The sequence below is a fragment of the Mobula birostris genome, chromosome 21 (assembly GCF_030028105.1).
Source record: "Mobula birostris isolate sMobBir1 chromosome 21, sMobBir1.hap1, whole genome shotgun sequence".
NCBI lineage: Eukaryota > Metazoa > Chordata > Chondrichthyes > Myliobatiformes > Myliobatidae > Mobula > Mobula birostris.
In genome coordinates, this window is record NC_092390.1 from 4,531,791 (window position 1) to 4,552,019 (window position 20,229).

At 41.5% G+C, this 20,229-nt stretch overlaps 1 protein-coding gene across 1 annotated transcript in view; it reads right to left on the reverse strand.

Moving 5' to 3' along the window:
- LOC140185993 (VPS10 domain-containing receptor SorCS1-like) overlaps positions 1-20,229 on the reverse strand; it is an 837,248-nt gene that overhangs the window by 158,794 nt on the left and 658,225 nt on the right. Inside the window, exon 16 of the mRNA XM_072239817.1 lies at positions 18,038-18,171. Coding sequence (XP_072095918.1) covers positions 18,038-18,171 — 134 coding nt within the window. The remainder of the gene's footprint in view (positions 1-18,037; positions 18,172-20,229) is intronic.

Consider the following 20,229-nt stretch of genomic DNA (forward strand, 5'->3'; position numbering starts at 1 on the left):
TGCACCTATTTTCTATGTTTCTATGTTTCTATCATGGCCTGGTACAGCACTTCCAACATACAAATATGCAAGAGGTAGAAGACAGTAGTGGACACAACCTGTTCCATCAAGGATACAACCTGCCCCCCCATTCACCTGCATCAACAGCAGGTGATGCATCAAGAAGGTGGAATCAAACATCAAGGATCTCCACCATCCAGGTCATGTTCTTTCTTGCTGATACCATTAGGCAGGAGGTGTGGAAGCCTCGATTCCCACACCAGCAAGCCCAGGAACATTCCTCCAACTAACAGGTTTTTAAGCCAACCTGAATAATCGTAACCTGACCTTGAAAATGGAAGCCTACAGATTACCACGCGCACTGCCATGGACTTGTCGCCAATTGTACATTTTTGTACTAGTGTCTTGTTTTGGCACAGTATGTTTCTCTCTCTCTCTTCACTGTCTTGTATAATTTATATGTAATTTATATTCTGTGCCATGACTGTACCTTTGTGCCTGTGATGCTCCCGAAAGCAAGTTCTCACTGTACCTGCACCTCGGATTACTTGTGCCCATGGCAATAATCTTGACTTGCGAAGGGCAGAAGATTGCTTTCATGGGACGTAGACAGCAATACAGATCCAGTGGGCAGAATAACCAATATGGATGCTACAATGTGCTATGTAAGAGTGTGCTTATTTATTTTGCTTATATTTACCGTATAATATCTGGCTTTCCATCATTGAATCTCCTGCTCAATTGAATTGCAGAGAGGAAGACCATAAGACATAGGAGCAGAATTAGACCATTCAGCTCATTGAGTCTGCTTTGCCATTCCATCATGGCTGATCCCGGATTCCACTCAACCCTGCCTTCTCACAATGACCTTTGATGTCCTGACTAATCAGGAAAATAACAATTTTCACTTTAAATATACCCGGTTGGCTGTGACAGAGCATTCCACAGATTTACTACTCTTTGGCTAAAAAATTTCCTTCTTGCCTCCATTCTAATTTTGAGGCTGTGTCCTCGTGTTCTGGACATCCCCACCAAAGGAAACACCTTCTCCACATCCACCTTATTTAGTCCTTTCAACATTCAGTAGTTATCAATGAGATCCCCCAACATTCTTCTAAGTTCCAGTGAGTACAAGCCCAAAGCTGCCAAATGCTCCTCATATGTTAAGCCCTTCATTCCCGGAGTCATCCTCGTGAACCTCCTCTGGATAACGACAATACATCCTTTCTGAAATATGGGGCCCAAAACTGTTGGCAATACTCTAAGTGTGGCCTGACCAGTGTATTACAAAGTCTCGGCATTTACTCCTTGTATTTATATTCTATTCCCCTTGAAATGAATGTTAACATTGCATTTGCTTTCTTTACCACAGTCTCAACTTGTAACTTGCAAAACCTTCTGTAAGACTTAAATGAGGACTCCTAAGTCCCTTTGCAGCTCTTATGTTTGAATTTTCACCCCATTTAAATAATACTCTGTGTTTCTGTTTCTTTTCCCAAAATGCATTATCATACATTTCACAAAACTGTATTCAATCTGCCACTTTTTGCCCATTCTTCCAATTTGGGTAAGTCCTGCTGCAATCGCATTGCTTCTTCAGCATTATCTATCCCTCCCTCAATCTTTGGATCATCTGCAAACTTTGCCACAAAACCATCAATTCCATTATCTAAATCACTGACGGACAAGGTGAAAAGTAGAGTCCCGATCCTGACCCCTGAGGAACACCACTAGTCACTGGCAGCCAACCAGAAAAGGATCCCTTTATTCCCATTCACTGTCTCCTGCCTGTCAGCCATTCCTCTATCCATGCCAGTATCTTTCCTGTAATGCCATGGGATTTTATCTTGTTAAGTAGCCTTAAGTGTGGCACCTTATCAAATGCCTTCTGAAAATCCAAGTAAATGATATCCACTGCCTCTCCTTTGTCCACCCTTGTTACCTCCTTAAAGAACTCTAACAGGTTTGTTAGGCAAGATTTCCTTTTATGAAAACTGTGCTGACTTTGACTTATTTTATCATTAGTCTCAAAGTACCCCGAAACCTCATCCTTCAATATAGACTCCAGCACTTCCCCAATCACTGAGATTAGGCTATCTGGCCTATAATTTCCTTTATTTTGCTTTCCTCCCTTCTTAAAGAGTAGAGTGACACTTTGCAATTCCTCCAGAACCATGTTAGAGTCAAGAGATTCTTTAAAGATCATGACCAATACATTTGGTATCACTTCTTCAACCCCTCTTAAGAATCTGGGATGTAATCCATCTGGCCCAGGTGACTTATCCACCTTAAGACCCTTGAGTTTGCCTAGCACTTTTTCCCTTGTAATATGAATGGCACTCACTCCTGCTCCCTGACACTCACAGACCTCTGGCACACTGCTAGTTTCTTCCACAGTGAAGACTGATGTAAAATACTTATTAGGTTCATCAGCATTTCTTTGTCCCCCATTACTACCTCACCAGCATCATTTTCCAATGGTCCAATATCAACTCTCACTTCCCTTTTACTCTTTATATAACTGAAAAATTTTTTAGTATCCTGCTTTATACTGTATAATTTGTCCTCATTTTTCTTCTTTTCACTTCTTATGGCTTTTTCATTTGCCATTTGTTGGATTTTAAAATCTTCCCAATTGTCCATGTTCCCACTCACTTTTTTCACCTTCTATGCCTTTTACTTGGCTTTAATGCAGTCGTTAACTTCCCTTGTCAACTACAGTTGCCTATCCCTGCTATTTGAGAACAACTTCTGTGGGACACACTTATCCTGCGCCTTGTGCACTATTCCCAGAAGCTTCAGCCATCTGTGTTCTGCTTTATCCCCACTAGTACTTCCCCCTCCAATCCAGCTGGGCAAGCTCCTCTCTAATGCCTCTGTAATTCCCTTTATTCCATTGTGATACTGATAAATGTGATTTATGCTTCTCCCTCTCAAATTACAGTATGAATTCAATCATATTATGATCACTGCCTCCTGGGGGTTCCTTTACCTTAAGCTCCCTAATAAAATCTGGATTATTACACAATACCTAATCTAAAATAGCCTTTCCTTGAGTAGGCTCAAGCACAAACTGCTCTAAAAAGGCATTTCATAGGCATTCAACACATTCCTCCTCTTGTGATCCAACACCAACATGATTTTCTCAGTCGACCTTGCATATCGAAGTCCCCCATTACAATTGTGACATTACCCTTATTACATGCCCTTTCCAGCTCCCTTTGCAATCTCAACCCCATATTTTGTCTGCTATTTGAAGACTTATATATGAATCTCATAATTTTTTTTTATCCTTGCAGTCTCTTAATTCCATCCACAAAGATTCAACATTCTCTGACCTTATGTCACCTCTTTCTATAGATGTAATTCCATCTCTTACCAACAGAACCACACCACCACCTATGCCTTCGTGCCTGTCCTTTCAATACAAAGTATATCCTGTGATATTAAGTTCCCAACTATGACTTTCTTTCGTCCACGACTCAGTGTTGCCCACAACATCATACCGACTAATCTCTAATTGTGCCATAAGTTCACCCACCTTATTCCGAATACTACATGCATTTAAATAGAGCTCCTTCAGTCCTGCATTCTTCATCCTTTTGAATTTTGCCTCTGTGGTACAATTTAACTCTTTGCATTATCTGCATTTTTACCCAATCATTGTCTTGTCCTTCCTTACATTCATATTACACCCATCAGCTACTTGTAAACCTGCTGGCTTGTCTTCAGTTCTATCATACTGGTTCCCATGCCCCTGTCATATTAGTTTAATCCACTCCCAATAACTTTGTGAAACCTGCAAGCAAGTATATTGTTCCCCTTTCATTTAAGTACAACCCATCTCCTTTGTACAGGTCACACCTGCCCCAGAACAGGTCCCAATGATCCAACAATCTGAATCCCTGGTCCCTGCTCCAATTCTTTAGCCCTGCATTTATCTCCCAACTCATTCTATTACTATTCTCACTGTCGACAGCAGAAGATGTAAGCTATCTCAGTTATCACTAACCTCCGTGTATTGATCATAACCTTTTATATCTACATAGGGAATTCCAAGATGGGTCTTCCACATTTCAGATGACGAGAGCTCTTAAATAACAATTGCAACTTGGCTAGGATTTCCCAGATGGCACTGAGGAAAAAGTTGATGTCTCATGAGGCATTGCTGTGTGATGTAGACTTGTCAAATTCCATAAACGTTCAAAGATTATGTTTGCTCTCAGAACTTATCCATGAATTCCATATTTATTAACTGCAAGGCGAGCTCCCTCACTGAATACTGATGCTCTGTTGATGGTCTGCTGAATACACTAGATCTAATTTGGAGAAAATGCTCAGAACAAGTAGCATGGAGAGAGATGACTGGGGTAGGGTGAGGAAGGCAATCAAGTATAGCCCTACCCCATAAGTGGAGATCTAATGAAACTTTAAAATCAAAGACCTTTCTGATTCTGATATTGAACATACTAAATATGATAGAAAATCCAGGCTATTAGAATGTCCAAAATGTATGGTTAAATTACTGAACTAAAATTTTGGACAAATTAGAAAGTAACATCCTACCCCATGTGCTTGACTCTTAAACTCTTAGTTGAGCTTATTATCAGCTGCTCATGTACAGAGGGCACAATAAAAAAATCTTACTTGCAACAGCATCACATGCACACAGCATCTGATATGCACGATTCACAAGAAAAATATAAATTAAACACTATTTTACAGGGATGAACATAATTAGAACACATTTAAGTCAATTGTTGTCCAAGGTGATCAAGGCTGTCGTAGCGTTGTGATACTGAAGTAGTGATTAGGGTTGTGCATATTGGTTCATTAACCAAATGTTGAAGGGAAGTAACTGTTCTTGAACCTGGTGGTGTGAGAGTTCAGGTTTCTGTACCTCCTGCCTGATGGTAACTGAAAGAGGATGCATGGCCAGGGTGGTAGGGATCTTTGATGAAGGATGAAGCAGTGTCACCTGCTAGTCCAATGTTGTAGAGGGATGTGTCCATCATATACTGGCAAAATCCACTAGTCTCTGCAACTTCTTTTATTCCTGTACATTTGAATAGCTGTACCAATTAATGATGCAACCAGTTACGATACTTTCAACAGTATATACTAAATAGAACAAAACAGCTCAGAAGCAGGCTCTTTGGCCCACAATTTTGTGCTGACCCAATTAAATTAGTAATCAAATGGCCCACTAAACTAATCCCTTCTGTCTACACTATATCCATATCCTTCCTTTTTCCTAACATTCTAAATATCCCTCAGAATTCCTTTATGTATCTGCCACTACCACCACCCCAGGCAGTACATTCCAGGCATCTACCACTCACTGTGTAAAAAAAAATCTTGCCTCTCGCGTCTCCTTTGAAATTGACCCTTTTCACCTTAAATGGCATTTCAACCCTGTTAAAAAGATTCTGACTGTCCACTCTATCTGTGTATCTCATAATGTTAAAAATCTCTAACAGATATGACCCCACCCTCGACCGTTCCAAAGAAAATAACCCAAGTTTGTCCAGCCTCTTATTATAATCAATGCCCTCTCATCCAGGCAGCATCTTGGGAAACCTTGTCTGCACATCTTTTCTATAAAGAGGTGACCAGAACTCCAAATGCAGGCCTAAACAGAGTTTTATAAAACTGCAACATAACTTCCTCACTTTTGAACTCATTGCCTCGACTAAAAAAGTCAAGCATTTCATAAGCCTCCTTAACCACCCTATCAACCTGTGTAACCACTTTAAGGGAGCTATGAACTTGCACACCAAGATCCCTATGCTCATTAACACTGCCCTTAACAGTGTACTGTCTCTTTGCATTTGAGCTATCAAGGTGCAGCACTTCACTTTTGGCCAGGTTAAACTTCATCTGCCACTTCTCGGCCTGTATCGACAACTAATCTATATCCCGCTGTATCTACGTTATCCACAATAACACCAATTTTCATATCATCTGCAAAGTTACTAACTCAACTATCTACACTTTTATCCAGGTCCAAATAACCAATAAAATATCATCAAAATACCTAACCAGGGGGCTCTCAACAGCAAAGTTTTCTTTTATCCAAACAGAGACGAAGTACAATGACATTGCCAATAATTCTCTGAATTCTGATGCATACATACTTTCTCTACACACCAGTGGGGATCTCTTCCTTAGTTGAAACATCCATGTTGCTTGATCCTAAAGTAATACCCTTGGAGCAGAAGAACTGAAATGCACCCAGATTCTTTCAGAGTTTATGAATCACCTTTAGCCTAGCTTGTTTTGAAGGGGTATTTTTGAAAAAAAAAGTGTTCAATGCACAGACTCCTGATAACAATTATGCTATTTATAGTGATTTGGAGACTGCAGATGCTGGACTACGGAATAAATGTGCTTCTTTGCAGATTAGATTCCACATGGCTAATTCGAACTGTTAAATAGCAAAGTAGAGATAGTTTACTATGATGATCCTGTGCAGGGTTAGTCTGTATACTTTGGAAATTTGTAAGAATTCTTATTGAGATGTGTAAGATTTATAGGTGGTTAACAGGATAAAGACGAGGAGGATGTATCCTTTCATGGGAGGGTTGAGAACAGTTCTAAGACTCAGAATAAAGGGGTTCCCATTGAAGACAGCAATGAGAAAGGATTATTTTAAGAGGATTGTGTGCATTTGGGATTCACTGCCTTGGAAAGATAGATAGATAGAGGGTTTAAGGGTGTGGGCTGCGGAAGATTCAGAATAGCCATAATTTTATTGAATGACAGCAGAGTCGATTTGTTGAATCCTGTTAGTATTTCTTATGGTCTCAGGTTCCTCCAGAAAGTTGTTTGCTGTTCCAGTTTTCAACATCTGCAGTCTGTTAGAGTCATAGAGTACTACAGCTCAGAAATAAGCACTTTAGCCCATCTAGTACATTCTGGCCCATTCTTCTCCCTATTCCCACCCATCTCCATCAGCCACCAAATCTCTCCCATCCGTGTACTTACCCAAACTTTTCTTAAATGTTACAATTTCATCTACATCCACCATGTGTGCTGGCAGCATGTTCCACACTCTCACCACCTTCCGAGTGAAGAATTTTTCCCTCAGATATCCCTCAAATATTTCATTTTTCACCCTTAACTTCTAGTTCTAGTCTCAGACAACCTTAGTGTAGAAAGCTTGCTTGAATTTACCCTATCTATACCCCTCATAATTCTGTATACCTCTATCAAATCTCCCCTCATTCTCCTACGCTCCAGGGAATCAAGTCCTAACCTGTTCAAACTTTCCCCTATCTCAGGTCCTCTGACTGTTTTTTTCTTACTGTTTTAAACTTACTGATTTTTTTATTAATATTTATCATACACCTTCAAAATAAATAGCATGATTTCACTAAATATATTGCTTCAAATTTCCTTCAAAATAAATAGCATGATTGCATTAAATATATTACTTCAAATTTTGTCAGAGGTCTGAGTAAGGAATCGTGTTACTATTGAAAATACATTTTAAAGACAAGCTGGAAAGACTAAAGATAACCTGAAAGGTTTTGAGTGCATTGAATTTTTCTGCTTTTAGGCATATTATGTCCGACCAATGATAAAAGTGTCAAAATAATTTTAATCAAAAGCTTTAATAATACACTAAAATAAATAATAAGGTACACTATTATAAATAATACTTAATGCAATAATGAAAAAAGACATCAGATGTTAACAACACAATACTGACAGACAATGGGATTCATATGCCGATCTTTTTTTTTCGTTTTGCATGGGATAACGTGGTTCAGGTGAGCTAAAGCCTGGAGGAAATTTTAAGAAGGGCCTGTAAAAAGAAGGGTGGAGATGCGACAGCAGAAGGAAGATGTAATGGAATTGGTTTGCATGAGAGTTCAGAATTGGTGCCAGCAGAATCCTCAGAGTTTGTGATGCTGGAAGAGCTTTCAGAGTTGGGAAAGATCCAAGACTTGAAGAGGAAACTAACTGGTCAAAGTGGTAACACAATGATTTTGTCAGTCAAATTAAAATTGCCACTGGAGAGCTGTAGCTTCTGCTCTTGACCGTCCACCTAGTGGCGTGAGCATGTCCCTGCAAGTGTAAAAGTTTTAAATACGGAGACCATACACCTAGAATACTTGTTAGGTTTTGTACTTCTCATGAAAGTTGAAATTCAAGTCGGAGTTAAACCCTAATTAGTTTGGCACACACATTAACAAAGGTATCAGTTTCTTAAACTCAATTTTGTTTTACTTCAGTTGGGATTTCTGTTATTCATAGACCATTGAAAACAGGACAGATTTTGCTGACCATGATTCATATCAAACTAATCCCATCCTATCTAAGTCTAAGTGGAATGACATTATCTGTTGGAGCAGATTTTGAACAGTATTGAAATTCTAGTTTTTATTTGAAACTCCATCTGCTAATTTTAGTTGGAGTGATCCTGAATGTCACCTTCCATAATCATTTGCCAATTCCAACATTTTCATGATTCATAATTCATGAATTAAATTTTCAAAAGAAAGTAGGTAAACACAATGAATTTATGAATATTACACAGCAATACTTGATTCATTTGAATCAGGTATTCACCAGAATCACTTGAATACGGCATAGTTCCGGAGGACTGGAAAATTGCAAATAGCTCTCCACTCTTTAAGAAGGGAAGAAGGCAAAAGAAAAGAAATTATGAGCCAGTTAGCCTAACCTCAGTAGCTGGGAAGGTGTTGGAGTCTATTACTAAGGATGAAGTTTCGGGTTACTTTGAGACTAATGAAAAAATAAGCCAAAGTCAGCATAGTTTCTATAAAGGGAAATCTTGCTTGACAAATCAGTTTTCTGAGGAAGTGACAAGCAGAGGGGACAAAGGAGAGTCAGTAGATGTCACTTACTTGGATTTTCAGAAGGCATTTGAGAAGGTGCCACACATGAGGCTGTTTATCAAGATAAAGTCCTATGGTGTTACAGAAAAGATACTGGCATGGGTAGAGGAATGGCTGACAGGCAGGAGGCAGCAAGTGAGATAAAAGGGTCCTTTTCTGGATGGCTGCCAGTGACTAGTGATGTTCCTCAGAAGTCAGTATCGGGACCACTACTTTTCACAATGTTTGTCAGTGATTTGGATAATGAAATTAATGGCTTTGTAGGAAAGTTTGTGGATGATGTGAAGATAGGTGGAGGGGTAGGTAGTGCTGAAGAAGCAATGTGATTGGAGCAGGACTTAGCCAAAATGGAAGTATGGGCAAAAAAGTGGCAGATGGAATACAGTATTGGGAAATGTATGATAATGCATTTTGGTAAAAAGAACAGTAGTGTGGACTATTATCTAAATGGGGAGAAGGTCAAAAAACATCAGAGGTGCAGAGGTGCAGACATAAGAGTAATCGTGTAAGACTCCCAGAAAGTTAATTTACAGGTTGAGTCTGTGGTAAAGAAGGCTAATACAAATTATTTCAAGGGGAATAGAAAATAAAAGTAAGGAAATAATGCTGAGGCTTTATAAGGCACTAGTCAGGCTGCACTTGGAGCACTGCCAACATTTTGGGCGACATATCTCAGAGAGGATGTACTGTCATTGGAAAGATTCCAGTGGAGGTTCACGAGGATGATTCCAGGAATGAAGGGGTTAACATACGCGGAATGTTTGGCAGTTCTGGGCCTGTACTCTCTGGAATTTGGGATCTCATTGAAACGTACGGAATGTTGAAAGGAGTAGATAGGGTGGACGTGGGGAAGATGTTTCCTATGGTGGGGGTATCCAGAACTAGACAGCACAGTCTCAAAATTAAGGGGCGACCTTTTAGGAGAGAGGTAAGGAGGAATTGTTTTAGCCAGAGACTAGTGAATTTGTGGAAAGCTCTGCCATAGACTGTGGAGTAGGCCAAGTCCGTGGGTATATTTAAGGCAAAAGTTGATAGTTTTCTGATTGGTCAGGGCATCAACGGTTATGACGAGTGGGGCAGGTGTATGGGGTTGAATGCGATCCATGATCAGCCAGGATGGAATGGCAGAGGAGACTTGTTGGGCTGAATGACCTAATTCTGTTCCTGTCTCAGGTTTGGCTAAATTCTGGAAGGCATATTCAACTCTTGAGAACTGACAATTCGATGATAAATCCCAACCCTTCTTGGTCTCAGCCTGAAATGTCGACTGTTTACTCTTTTACATAAATATTGCCTGACCTGCTTAGTTCCTGTGTATTTTGTGTGTATTGCTTTGATTTCCAGCATCGGCAAAATCTCTCGTGTTTACCGTGGCTTTTCATGTATTCCACTTACACGGTGGAGTACAATCCTTTCCTTAAAACGTGGAATTCAATAATCAAAAAGCAAAAGACTGGGCCCTTGACGATATCTGATTAAAACAAAACGATATCAAATTTTCTAAATCATTCAGTCTGTGGTAGGTGGAGATTTCAGCTTGGGTCAGAAAGTTAAGTAAAAAAGCCAATGACACTGCTCTAATCTGAATAGAAAAGGCCTGTCAAAAGGGCAATGTTATGATAGTCTTGGGAGATTTTAACATGCAGGTCAATTGAGAAAATCAGCTTGGTAATGGATCTCAAGAGAGTGAGTTTGTTGAATGCCTACAAGATGACTTTTTAGAGCAGTCTGTCATTGAACTTACATGGGGATTAGCTATACTGGGTTGGGTGTTACGTAATGAATCAGAGCCGATTAGGGAGCTTAAGTTAAAAGAGCCCTTAGGAGCCAGTGATCACAAAATGATTAAGTTCAACTTGAAATTTGATAGGGAGAAAGTAAAGTCTGACGTAGCAGTATTTCAGTGGAGTAAGGGAAGTTACAGTGGTGTGAGAGAGGAGTTGGCCAAAGTAAATTGAAAGGAGCTGCTGGCAGGGATGACAACAGAGCAACAATGGCGTGAGTTTCTGGGGAAAATGAGGAAGGTGCAGGACAGATGTATTCCAAAAATGAAGATATACTCAAATGGCAAAATAGTACAACTGTAGCTGACGAGGGATGTCAAAGCTAATGTAAAAGCAAAAGAGAGGGCATACAACAAAGCAAAAATTAGCAGGAAGATAAAGGATTGGGAAGCTTTTAAATACCTACAGAGGGCAATAAAAAGAATCATTAGGAGGGAAAAGATAAAATATTCAAGAAAGCTAGCAAACAATATCAAAGTGGATAGTAAAAGCTTTTTCAAGTTTGTAAAAAATAAAAGACAGATAAGAGTGGATATACGATCGCTAGAAAATGAGGCTAGAGGAATAATAACAGGGACAAGGAGATGGCAAATTAACTAAATGAGTATTCTGCATTAGTATTCACTGTGGAAGACACTAGCAGTGTGCTAGATGTTGTAGTGTGTGAAGGAAGAGAAGTGTGCTGCCTTAATGACTATCGTCCAGTAGCACTCACATCTACAGTGATGAAATTCTTTGAGAGGGTGGTCATGACTAGACTGAACTCCTGCCTCAGCAAGGACCTGGACCCACTGCAATTTGCCTGTCGCTGCAATAGGTCAATGGCAGATGCAATCTCAATGGCTCTTCACAAGGCCTTACACCACGTGGACAATACAAACACCTATGTCAGGATGCTGTTCATCGACAGTAGCTCAGCATTTAACACCATCATTCCCATTATCCTGACCGAGAAGTTACAGAACCTGGGCCTCCATATTTCCCTCTGTACTTGGATCCTTAACTTATTCAGTAAGTTAGAAGGCATGGGATCCAGGGAAGTTTGGCCAGGTGGATTCAGAATTGGCTTGCCTGCAGAAGGCAGAGGGTGGTGGTGGAGGGAGTACATTCAGATTGGGGGATTGTGACTAGTGGTGTCCCACAAGGATCGGTTCTGGGACCTCTACTTTACATGATTTTTATTAACGACCTGGATGTGGGGGTAGAAGGGTGGGTTGGCAAGTTTTCAAACAACACAAAGGTTGGTGGTGTTGTAGATAGTGTAGAGGATTGTCAAAGGTTGCAGAGAGACATTGATAGGATGCAGAAGTGGGCTGAGAAGTGGCAGATGGAGTTCAACCTGGAGAAGTGTAAGGTGGTACACTTTGGAAGGACAAACTCCAAGGCAGAGTACCAAGTAAATGGCAGGATACTTGGTAGTGTGGAGGAGCAGAGGGATCTCGGGGTACATGTCCACAGATCCCTGAAAGTTGCCTCACAGGTGGTTAGGGTAGTTAAGAAAGCTTATGGGGTGTTAGCTTTCATAAGTCGAGGGATAGAGTTTAAGAGTCGCGATGTAATGATGCAGCTCTATAAAACTCTGGTTAGGCCACACTTGGAGTACTGTGTCCAGTTCTGGTCACCTCACTATAGGAAGGATGTGGAAGCATTGGAAAGGGTACAGAGGAGATTTACCAGGATGCTGCCTGGTTTAGAAAGTATGCATTATGATCAGAGATTAAGGGAGCTAGGGCTTTACTCTTTGGAGAGAAGGAGGATGAGAGGAGACATGGTAGAGGTGTACACAATAATAAGAGGAATAGATAGAGTGGATAGCCAGCGCCTCTTCCCCAGGGCACCACTGCTCGATACAAGAGGACATGGCTTTAAGGTAAGGGGTGGGAAGTTCAAGGGGGATATTAGAGGAAGGTTTTTTACTCAGAGAGTAGTTGGTGTGTGGAATGCACTGCCTGAGTCAGTGGTGGAGGCAGATACACTAGTGAAGTTTAAGAGACTACTAGACAGGTATATGGAGGAATTTAAGGTGGGGGCTTATATGGGAGGCAGGGTTTGAGGGTCGGCAGAACATTAAGGGCCGAAGGGCCTGTACTGTGCTGTACTATGTTCTATGTTCTAACCGGAAGACCACAATCTGTGCGGATTGGTGATAATATCTCCTCCGCACTGGCGATCAACACTTGTGCGCCTCAGGGGTGTGTGCTTAGCCCACTGCTCTAATCTCTGTATACCCATGACTGTGTGGCTAGGCATAGCTCAAATACCATCTTTAAATTTTCTGCTGATATAACCATTGTTGATAAAATCTCAAATGGAGATGAGAGAGCCTACGGGAGCGAGATATACCAACCAGTGGAGCCATGTCACAGCAACAACCTCGCATTCAGCGTCAGTAAAATGAAAGAGTTGATTGTGGACTTCAGGAATGGTGAGACGAAAGAACACATACCAATCCTCATAGAGGGGCCAGAAGTGGAGAGAGTGAGCAGTTTCAAGTTCCTGGGTGTCCAGATCTCTGAGCATCTAACCTGGTCTTAACAGATTGATGCTGTTATAAAGAAGGCAAGACAGTGACTATACTTCATTAAGAGTATGAAAAGATTTGGTATGTGAACAAATACACTCAAAAACTTCTATAGATGTTCCGTGGGGAGCATTCTGATAGGCTGCATCACCATCTTGTATGGGAGGGGCTACTGCACAGGACTGAAAGAAACTGCAGAGGGTTGTAAATTTATTCGGCTCCATCTTGGGCACTAGCCTACAAAATACCTAAGACATCTTCAGGGAGCAGTGTCTCAGAAAGGCAGCGTCCATTATCAAGGACCTCCAGGACCCAGGGCATGCCCTTTTCTCACTGTTACCATCAGGCGAGAGGTACAGAGGCCTGACGGCACACACTCAGTGATTCAGGAACAGCTTCTTCCTCTTTTCTATCCGATTCCTAAATAGACATTGAACCTGTGAACACTACCTCACATCTTTAATATTTATTATTTCTGTTTTTTGCATGATTTTTAATCTCTTCAATATATGTACACTGTAATAACTCATTGCAGTACTGGATTTACTTATTTATTTATTATTATTATTTCTGCTTCTATATTATGTATTACATTGAACAGCTGCTGCTAAGTTAACAAATTTCACGACATATGCTGGTGATAACAAACCTGATTCAGATTCTGAGTGCAGCTAATATTACAAGGGAGAAGTTGCTCGAAAAGCTGAAAGACCAAAGCGTACATAGGTCACCCGAACCAGATGCACTGCACCCTATGGTCTGAAAGAGGTAGCGGTAACGATTATGAAAGAATTATTCATGATCTTTCAAAAATTATTGGACTCTGGCATGGTTCCAGAGGACTGGAAAATTGCAAATGTTGCTCCACTCTTTAAGAAAGGAGGAAGGTAGCATAAAGGAAATTATAGACCAGTTAGCCTGACCTCAGTGGTTGGGAAGATGTTGGAGTCAATTGTTAAGGATGAGGTTATGGAATACGTGGTGACACAGAACAAGATAGGACAAAGTCAGCATAGTTTTCTTAAAGGAAAATCTTGCTGAGGAACCTGTTGGAATTCTTTGAAGAAATTATGAGTAGAATAAATAAAGGGGATGTAGTGGATGTTGTATATTTGGACTTTCAGAAGGCCTTTTACAAGGTGCCACGCATGAATCTGCTTACCAAGTTAAGAGCCCATGATATTACAGGAAAGTTACTAACATGGTTAGAGCATTGGCTGATTGATAGGAGGCTGCAAGTGGCAATAAAGGTATTCTTTTCTAGTTGACTGCCAGTGACTAGTGGTGTTCTTACAGGAGTCGGTGTTGGGACCTCTTCTTTTAATGCTGTATATCAATGATTTAGATGACGGAAGAGATGGCTTTGTTGCCAAGTTTGTAGATGATACGAAGATTGGTGGGGCAGCAGGTAGTGTTGAGGAAACAGGTAGGCTGCAGAAAGAATTAGACAGATTAGGAGAATGGGCAAGAAAGTGGCAAATGAAAAACAATGTTGGAAAATGCATAGTCATGTACTTTAGTAGTAGAAGTAAATGTGCAGACTATTTTCTAAATGGGGATACAATCCAAAAATCTGAGATGCAAAGGGACTTGGGAGTCCTTGTGCAGAATACCCTAAAGGTTAACTTGCAGGTTGAGTCCATGGTGAGGAAAGCAAATGCAATGTTAGCATTCTTTTCAAGAGGTCTTGAGTAAAAGAGCAGGAATGTGATACTGAGGTTTTATAAGGCACCGGTGAGGCCTTGCCTTCACTATTGTAAACAGTTTTGGACTCCTCAACTAAGAAAATATGTGTTGACTTTGGAGAAGGTCCGGAGACAGTCAGAAGGATGATTCTGGAAATGAAAGGGTTATCATATGAGGAACATTTGTACTCACTGGAACTTAGAAGGATTTAGAAAGATTGAAAGGGCTATACAGTGTAGATATGGAAAGAATGTTTTCCATGGTGGAAGAGTTTAGGACAAGCCTCAGGATAGAGGGGCGCCCTTTCAAAACAGAGATGCGGAGAAATTACTTTAGTCAAAGGGCGATGAATTTGTGGAATTTGTTGCCACGTGCAGCTGTAGAGGTCGTTGGGTGTATTTAAGGCAGAGATTGACAGGTTCTTGATTGGACATGGCATCATAGGTTACGGGGAGAAGGCCAGAGAGTGGGGCTGAGGAGGGGATAAAAGGATCAGCCATGATTGAATGGCAGAGCAGACTCAATGGGCCAAATGGCCCAATTCTGCTCCTACGTCTTATCAGGAACTAAAGGAATGCTGTAGCACATATCTGCAGCTTAATGTGAAAAAGACTAAGGAGCTGGTGGTAGACCTGAGGAAAGCTAAGGTACCGGTGACCCCTGTTTCCATCCAGGGGGTCAGTGTGGACATGGTGGAGGATTACAAATACCTGGGGATACGAATTGACAATAAACTGGACTGGTCTAAGAACACTGAGGCTGTCTACGAGAAGGGTCAGAGCCGTCTCTATTTCCTGAGGAGACTGAGGTCCTTTAACATCTGCCGGACAATGCTGAGGATGTTTTACAAGTCTGTGATGGCCAGTGCTATCATGTTTGTTGTTGTGTTCTGGGGCAGCAGCTGAGGGTAGCAGACACCAGCAGAATCAACAAACTCATTCATAAGGCCAGTGATGTTGTAGGGATTGAACTGGACTCTCTCATGGTGGTGTCTGAAAAGAGGATGCTGTCTAAGTTGCATGCCATCTTGGACAATGTCTCCCATCCACTACATAATGTACTGGGTGGGCACAGGAGTACATTCAGCCAGAGACTCATTCCTCCGAGATGCAGCACAGAGCATCATAGGAAGTCATTCCTTCCTGTGGCCATCAAACTTTACAACTCCTCCCTTGGAGGGTCAGACACCCTGAGCCGATAGGCTGGTCCTGGACTTATTTCATAATTTACTGGCATAATTTACGTCTTACTATTTAACTATTTAGAAACATAGAAACATAGAAAATAGGTGCAGGAGTAGGCCATTCGGCCCTTCGAGCCTGCACCGCCATTTATTATGATCACGGCTGATCATCCAACTCAGAACACCGCCCCAGCCTTCCCTCCATACCCCCTGACCCCCGTAGCCACAAGGGCCATATCTAACTCCCTCTTAAATATAGCCAATGAACTGGCCTCAACTGTTTCCTGTGGCAGAGAATTCCACAGATTCACCACTCTCTGTGTGAAGAAGTTTTTCCTAATCTCGGTCCTAAAAGGCTTCCCCTCTATCCTCAAACTGTGACCCCTCGTTCTGGACTTCCCCAACATCGGGAACAATCTTCCTGCATCTAGCCTGTCCAATCCCTTTAGGATCTTATACGTTTCAATCAGATTCCCCCTCAATCTTCTAAATTCCAACAAGTACAAGCCCAGTTCATCCAGTCTTTCTTCATATGAAAGTCCTGCCATCCCAGGAATCAATCTGGTGAACCTTCTCTGTACTCCCTCTATGGCAAGGATGTCTTTCCTCAGATTAGGGGACCAAAACTGCACACAATACTCCAGGTGTGGTCTCACCAAGGCCTTGTACAACTGCAGTAGTACCTCCCTGCTCCTGTACTCAAATCCTCTCTCTATAAATGCCAGCATACCATTCGCCTTTTTCACCGCCTGCTGTACCTGCATGCCCACTTTCAATGACTGGTGTATAATGACACCCAGGTCTCGTTGCACCTCCCCTTTTCCTAATCGGCCACCATTCAGATAATAATCTGTTTTCCTATTTTTGCCACCAAAGTGGCTAACTTCACATTTATCCACATTAAATTGCATCTGCCATGAATTTGCCCACTCACCCAACCTATCCAAGTCACCCTACATCCTCTTAGCATCCTCCTCACAGCTAACACTGCCACCCAGCTTCTATGGTTCTATTACTATTTATTATTTATGGTGCAACTGTAACGAAAACCAATTTCCCCCAGGATCGATAAAGTATGACTATGACTATGACTATGACTATATGATGACAAACAAAAATGCTGTAGCTCTCAGACCCAATCTTTATCACCGTCTATGTAATACTGTTGTTTCTGATTGTCATTTTTCCTGCTTTACAACAAAGACCATACTTTCAATCGGTCATAAAGTGCTTTGGGATATCCTGCCCTGCATAAACTTCTTGGTAAAAATACTGTGTTCTGAGCCTAGACTCCGAAAATTATCCCAGCTTTTAACAACAGGTGGAGAGGTTGCACACAATGATCAAGGGACTTTCTAATAAATTGCTTGTTGCGTACAAGAATTAAGTAGAGATTTAACACGTAGAGAAGAGGCATAGATGACGACTGATGTGCTGATTCCCTGCAGCATTTTTATATGTTGTAACTCAAGGGGGTGGCTTCCCATCATTTCCCAAACTTACTGGCAGAAAAGGCAAACCCCTATCAGTGACTTCTCCCACATGTCAGCAATAATTACGCTCACTCAGGCCTAATAAGTTGACCAAATCCTTGACACTAGACTCCTGATAAGGACACACCACTTTGAGATCCATCAAAGAAAGAAGCTACCATAGGAACAGAGGAAGCAATGCATAAAAAAACTTCAAGGTATCAGTGGTAAGATGTAAAATCCACACTTCCTCAAGAAAGGAACATCCGGGGGTGGCACAATGAGAACCTTGGGATGCTTTGCCATCTGGATTTGAAAGTGCCATACAAATGGCCAATGGAGCACACCACCTTCTAAACTCCCCCTCACCTCTTCAAACACCTCCTGACCGACCTGTGGCAGAGTTGCCAGTTCCCACAAAGGGTTCTCCACCTACTTGAGATGGACAGAGGATGCATTTTATTCTCAGCGTTAAGAGAGTGTCGAACAAGAAGAGGATGTGAAATATCAACAAAGGCACTTACCACTCAAAGTCCTTGTCGGTGCAGTTACAAGGCACTGAAGTCACTACTTCTCTGTATTTCTTCCCCAAAATGCACTGTGTTGCCGGGCGACGTCTCTTGTATATCCTTGTTTCCCCCATGATGCAAGGTTCTCCCTTCAAGGAAACCAAAATGGTAAAAAATTAAGACTGAAGATAATCAATAGTTTGAGTGTTACTGACAACGCCCTGCAGTTTGAAATTCTGCACCACAGATAACACAGACGAGCACGTCTGAAAAGAAAGTTCAGCTTAAAACTGTCATAAGACCATAATACCTTAAGACATTCTGAGATACATTTGTTATCAAAGAATGTATAAGTTATGCAACCTTGAGATTTGTTTGCTTACAGGCAGCCTAAAAGCAAGAAATCCGAAAGAGCCCAATTACTAAAGACCAACCCTCAATGCGCACAGAGAAAGAGAGAGAAAAAACACTATCATGCAGACAATAGAAGCCAGGTTCAGCAACAGCATTCTGACCCAAATTGAGTCCTTCGATCCAAATCCCCGGAGCAGCCCAGAGTAGGCCCAAAGCCTCGGTATTCAGTTCATCGTATTGGCGGGGCAAATCGCTGCAAAATTCACAGACATGAAGCACAGCAGCTGGGGCAGTCTCACAGCCTTAGTGCTATGGAGAGTGGAGCCTCCCCAGTTTATCCGGGCTGGTGTTTAAATTGTCTGAATAGTGGATCGTACCTCACATAAGGACCCAAGGTCCTCTGCAGCGAAGCGCTCCAGGCCTAGATTTTGTGGTCGAAGAAGCCGTTCTCAACCTCTCTAACTCAGCTCAGCATCCAGAGCCATCCAACCTCGCTCAGCCCTGGGCACACTGTCTTTCCAGTCTTTCAGGGTCGACATTTAAATTGCCCAAACAGCAGATCATGCCTTGCACTAGGACCCGGGCTCCGCCGCAATGAAACGCTCCGGGCCTAGAGCTTGACACCCAGAGATTTGCTTCAGACCTAGACTTTGCTGGCAAAGAAGCCGTCCTTGACCTTTCCAAATCAGCTCAGTGCTTAGAGCGATCCACCCTCGCACCTGGATTAGTTGGACAGGCATCGGAACTCCTCTGCCTCATTTTCTCTTCTCTGAATTGTTCACTCCAACCAGCACAGCTCCAACACCAAATGCGCCAATTTTGCAGTGCACCAGCAGGGCACATCACATGAATTTGCTTTGCCTTTGCTCGCCTTTTCATTATTTGCAGCAATAGTTTACCACAATTTACTTCAAAATAAAAGTGTTATTAGTAATGTTTTAAAATTGAATGCCTTTGTTTTTTGACTACCAGTAACCTGTCGCACACCTTCAGTAGCGCCTTCTTTATCCAAACATAGAGGCAGAATTAGGCCATTCATCATGGATGATTTATTTTCCCTCCCAATCTTATTGTCCTGACTTCTCCCCATAAACTTTGATGCCATTGCTAATCAAGAGCGTATGAACCTTTGTTTCAAATATACTTAATGACTTGGCCTCTGGAGATTCACAGATTCACTGCCCTCTGGCAAAAAAAAATCCTCCTTATCTCTAAACTAATGGGGCATCCTTGAGAGGCCTTGCCCTCTGGTCCTAGACTTCCCCACTAATGGAAACATCCTCTGCTCATCCACTCTATCTAGGCCTTTCAGATGACACAGCATGAGTAACCAAATGCTTTAATTTTCCAAAATTAATTGAAATTGTACGTTAAGAATGTCAGTTGTCCAAAAGAGCAACTATCCATTTCCTTCCACAGATACTGCCTGACCTGCTGAGTTCCTTCAGTATTTAGTTTATTTCTCCAGATTCCAGCATCTGCTGTCCTTCTAGTGATTCCATGTAGATAGACCATCTTTCAAAGTTTATTTACATAGTCCTATTTAGCAGGGATTGAAGTCTGCTTTTAAATTAAAGGGCATACTTTTAATTTGCTAGTCATATATTATCATTGGAGAATGTGGTAGATATGATATTGGTCCTATTAAAAAAACCTTTTTTTACAGAGTCACTTGCTGTGCATATAAAAGGTATTCACCTCCGCTCCCCCCCCCCCCCGGAAATTTTCATGTTTTATTATTTTACAACATTGAATCACAGTGGATTTAATTTGACTTTTTTTGACACTGATCAACAGAAAAAGACTCTTACGTGTTAAAGTGAAAACAGGTTTCTACAAAGTGATCTAAATTG